Here is a 4,288-nt window from a genome sequence, read left to right on the forward strand (position 1 = left end):
CCAGGAGGTGCACCGTACACTGCAACTCCCGAGAGTCCAGTGGAGTGATACTACCGCACTTTCTTCTCAGGTGCGGAGTAGGATTTTCGCGTCCGCATCTAGTAGAAAACACGCAGCTAGGCGCAGCCAAGCCATACCAGCTCTCCCTCGTTCGTTTTGTCCGTCGGAGAAATTAACAACTAGGGCTTCGTTTGGCACTCGAAAGTGACAACAGTCATAATGAGCACCATATGTTGCCATGTGAGTTTCATATCGATCCCTCCTCACCTCACCCTCCTCATTTGACGTGGAGAGTAGAAAGCTAGTTCGGAGATGTGGAATGGTCAGCTGAGCAGGGAAAGTTGGCACATCCTTCATGTTCATTAGGGAGAAACGTTTTGATACCGTCTCGTTTTCTAAAAGCTCTGAAGTTATACACGCATTAGCGATTGGTGTGCCTATGTGGCTGCTCCTTTTCCCAAGAATGTCAGATTCTTTCACACCCATAAACCATTGAAATATGTGAGTCTGATTCGGAAGTAATCTTTCTAGATTGTTTATTATTATTAGGAGTGAGTGTCGGCTTGTTTCATTGAAGTTACTCAGGCATTTGTCTGTAAGTATGGAGGTCAGAGGTTGATACATTTTGGTGTAAGAAGGTTTGACAAATCATAACATATTCTCTCAGCAAATTTTTCTTTATTTTCGAACGCAGGGAACACATGATTGTTCACTCCATTTCATCAGACACACAGTGGAAGATCTCCAAAATTATAAATAAGAAACAAAACAGAACAATGTGGAACAGGAGATGAAGGAAGACATTGACTTCTAGATTAAAATTGAGAAGGGGCAGCAGTGAAAATAGGAGGTAGAATGCACAAAATAAATTAAATAAATAAGAAGAGTAATAGAAAGATTCACAAGTCAGTCTGGTATGGCAGTAAAAGTGAGTCACAAAGTAAACTGTAAGCAGAAACTTCGAGCTATGTACAAAAGTATTGCGTTTCAAGTCAAAGCAAGAAGTTGTTATACAGAAATATCGTCTTTCAATACATCAAGGGGTCTGTCAGAAGAGTTAACGAAGTCAATCTACGTTTTGAGCAAAATACAAAGGACTAGATGTGTTAAGTGGGACGCTCCGTTAGTAAAGTTCTGTTATTTCTTTAAAATAACAAGGAGATTCATTACACAGGTTTCAGAGAGAAGAGGCTTGGTAATGAAATGATCCATCTGTGGTGCGTGTTACTCCATAGCTCACGCTATGTGAAAACACTGAATCTAGTCATAGCTACAACTGAGAAGGAAGGTAATATCACAGAGCAGAGAAGATGCATAAGAGCGAACAAGAAAGTCACTTAACAACAATAAGAGAAACACTGTAAAGAAATAGTCTTCACTGGTCAGTCAGATAGAAATAGCTACAGGTAAAAAGGTGAGAAAAATGTCGCACCACCCTTCTAACTGGGGGCACTCGTAAAAAGGTACCTGAGATATGTTGCTAGGATTCTAATACTTTCCTCGTCTACAGTTATCGGTCAAGAGCAGAAGGTTTATCAGTCGATCTGTCAATAGTCTAGAGTCCTGAGTCAGTAGCCTACGAGTCTTTGGTCTGTCGTCTGATCCTAGACTTAAGTCTTGGTTAATTGTAAGCCTGTGCTCAAATATAGGACTAGAGGTTGTAACGTATAGTTTTAGGAGTTTCATCTTCGACTTTCAAAGATCAAAGTAAAAGTTTTTGTCGTAGCGATTTGTTACGGTTTTGTTAACATTTACGTGTCGGGTTCTGAAAGGAAAACAAACAATACAACATGGGAAACGTAATAAATTATTTACAAAAAAAATAAATTAATGCTTGTGCGCCCGGTTGGCTTGACGGAATCGCGGTCGGACTGTCCGCGCAGCGTCACCTGCAACAACGGAAAGGCCACTCGTTAGTACAAGCGCCGGTCAGCAGCTGATGTCCTACTACACGACCGCTTCCACCTCTTTCGCGGACCCATCATTTGTTATATCGTCTACGTGGGATGGAGTGACCGATGCGGTCGGACGGCGGACGATGGACGATGGAGGAGGAGGAGGGGGGGGGGGGCAGGCGTGGAGAACCATCGGGCACTTATTAACGCCGGCCGTGCCCGAGTGAGAATCAAGGACGAAGAAAGCAAGCCTTGGCCGCCACGTAAACAAGTAAAACAGGGAGTGAAACCTGTCCTGCTAGTTGAGCAGGAGCAGGGTGGCTGGTCACTGGGTCACCAAGCCGACTGGACAGACGAGTTGTCCGAATGACCCACATGTTCCAAACTGCCGCCTCCCCTGTCCCGCCGTCGCGTGGACAGCAGCACATGGCGACCGCGCCGCGGGAGGCCGGAGGCTGCCATTTCATCTGTAATCGCGCTGCCGCTGCCGGCTTCCGGTCGGGAGCGCGCGGGCTCCGTATGATACCGCCTCCTCCGCCAATCACTACTCACCTTCCGAGCAACATGGCAGCGCTGGTTCGGTGGTGTGGCGTCGTCCCCTCACCGCCGTGAGATGGGCTTCTGGCCGTTGTACGCCAGGGCGTGGGCGACGGGGGAGGAGTAGGAGCCGTGGGCGTCACCGCCGTCCCAGCCGCCGGACGAGTAGCCGCCGGACCAGCCGTGCGGGGCGTACTCGGCGTGGACCTCCTTCACCTCGTGACCGTGGCTCTGGTTGCCGAGCAGCTTCCTCAGGGCGATGAAGCCGGAGATGGCGAGGGAGACGAGGGAGGCGAGGATGGCCTTCTTGGCGATGAGGGCGATGATGACGTAGGCGAGACCCAGGAAACCGACGATCTTCATCTTGGCGGCGAGCAGGACGGGGATGAGGGCACGGATGATCTTCTTCTTCTTGCCACGACCTGCAAGGCGACAAAAGTGTCATGGTGAGAGGGGCGTCAGGGGCAAGGTCACGGGCAAGGTCGGCGGCCACACTACGGCCCCGCCCGATGGAGGCCAGTGGAGCCAAGGTTGAGTGCAAGGCCAGAGGTGCTAACGGTGCCTGGTCGTAAAGCCGCCGGGGCCTCGGCCTCCGCGCCGCGCGACAGGCGGGCGTGATGAGTGGAGATGAGCTCCCCCCTCCCCCCTTCCCCCCAGCCGCGCCCCGCCCCGCCCCGCCCCGCCGCGCCGTATGAGCCACGCACGCCTTTGTTGTGGCCGGGACAGAAAGGTGGGCGGAGGTGGGGGCCCCGCCGGGGCGGGCGTGCAGCTCGAAGCCCCGCGCCGCTTTTCCACTTTTATCTCCGGCGCGAGCCACTAGAGCGCGGTGTTAATTATTTTCTGTTATCTTTTACTCTCGACCCTCTTTCCGCCTCTGGCGCATATTCGCGGGAATGTGGCACACTCGGGCGACGTCGTTGACATGCGAAGCCCTCCCCCCTCTCCCCTCTCCATTTCATCCCATCCCTGCCCTTTCTCCATTTTTTACACTTATACTTTTGTTTTTTGCTCTCAGCCCCAGCGCGTTGCGTGCTGCAACTAGTGCAGCGCGGTGACAATGGCGTCCAAATCAACGTTCATCGCCACTCAGCACAGTTTGAGCCCCACCCCAGCGTACTCACCCTCAGTCATGAAGTTGGTGACCTTGGCCTTGAGCTCAGCGGGCACGTAGTCCATGAGGGCGCGGGCGGAGGCGCTCACATCACTGACGATGGGGGCAACGTTCCATCGCAGGCTTCTCTCGGAGAAGAACTCGGTGGCCTTCTGGACGGCGAAGGTCTCGAGGGCCTCTTCGCGGTCCTCGACGGCGCCCTGGGGCAGGACTTCCTCGGCGGAGCGGCCATCGCGGGCCACCTCGCCTTCCTTGACGAGGGAGAAGCCGCCGGGCAACTCGACGGACTTCTGGTCGAAGAAGGACCTCAGGTGGCGGTACACCTGATGCTGCACGCACGAGATGGAGTCCTTGCGGAGGCACTCCTCGAAACCGTATCCTTCACTGTCTTGTATCGTGTTGGTGTCCACGTTGACGGAGGCGGCGGAGGCCACCACTAAACACAAGGCGAACGCGCCCAAGACCTTGAGGGTGGTCATCTTGGTGGTGAAGCGGCGTCTGCGGCGCTGCTTGAGGTATCCTTTAGTTCCACACACGTTTCGCACTCAGACACCCGGACGCACTGGGCTGAGTTCTGTCACCTTCGAGGGACGTTGAGCTAGTGTACCACCTGAATGCCGGCCCTGGCTTTTAAACTGCCCCTCTAGAGGCCTTGTTGGACCGCGTGTGATTGGTCGGGGGAGGGGAGGCCGGCAGGCTCGCCGGCAGGCCGCAGGACCACCGGCCTGGGGGAGGGGGCCGCGGG

At 53.5% G+C, this 4,288-nt stretch overlaps 1 protein-coding gene across 1 annotated transcript; it reads right to left on the reverse strand.

The window, feature by feature from the left end:
• Window positions 1-658: 658 nt before the first annotated feature.
• Osi6 (Osiris 6) lies at window positions 659-4,164 on the reverse strand. Its single transcript, XM_026426635.2, has 3 exons — window positions 3,554-4,164; window positions 2,448-2,854; window positions 659-1,889 (listed from the first exon to the last, which is right to left on the reverse strand). The coding sequence occupies exons 1-2, from the start codon at window positions 4,020-4,022 to the stop codon at window positions 2,496-2,498; spliced, it is 828 nt and encodes a 275-aa protein (XP_026282420.1). The 5' UTR covers window positions 4,023-4,164; the 3' UTR covers window positions 659-1,889; window positions 2,448-2,495.
• Between the last annotated feature and the right edge of the window lie 124 nt (window positions 4,165-4,288).

Source organism: Frankliniella occidentalis, unplaced genomic scaffold, assembly GCF_000697945.3.
Source record: "Frankliniella occidentalis isolate FOCC.00 unplaced genomic scaffold, Focc_3.1 Scaffold3, whole genome shotgun sequence".
Taxonomy (NCBI): Eukaryota; Metazoa; Arthropoda; class Insecta; order Thysanoptera; family Thripidae; genus Frankliniella; species Frankliniella occidentalis.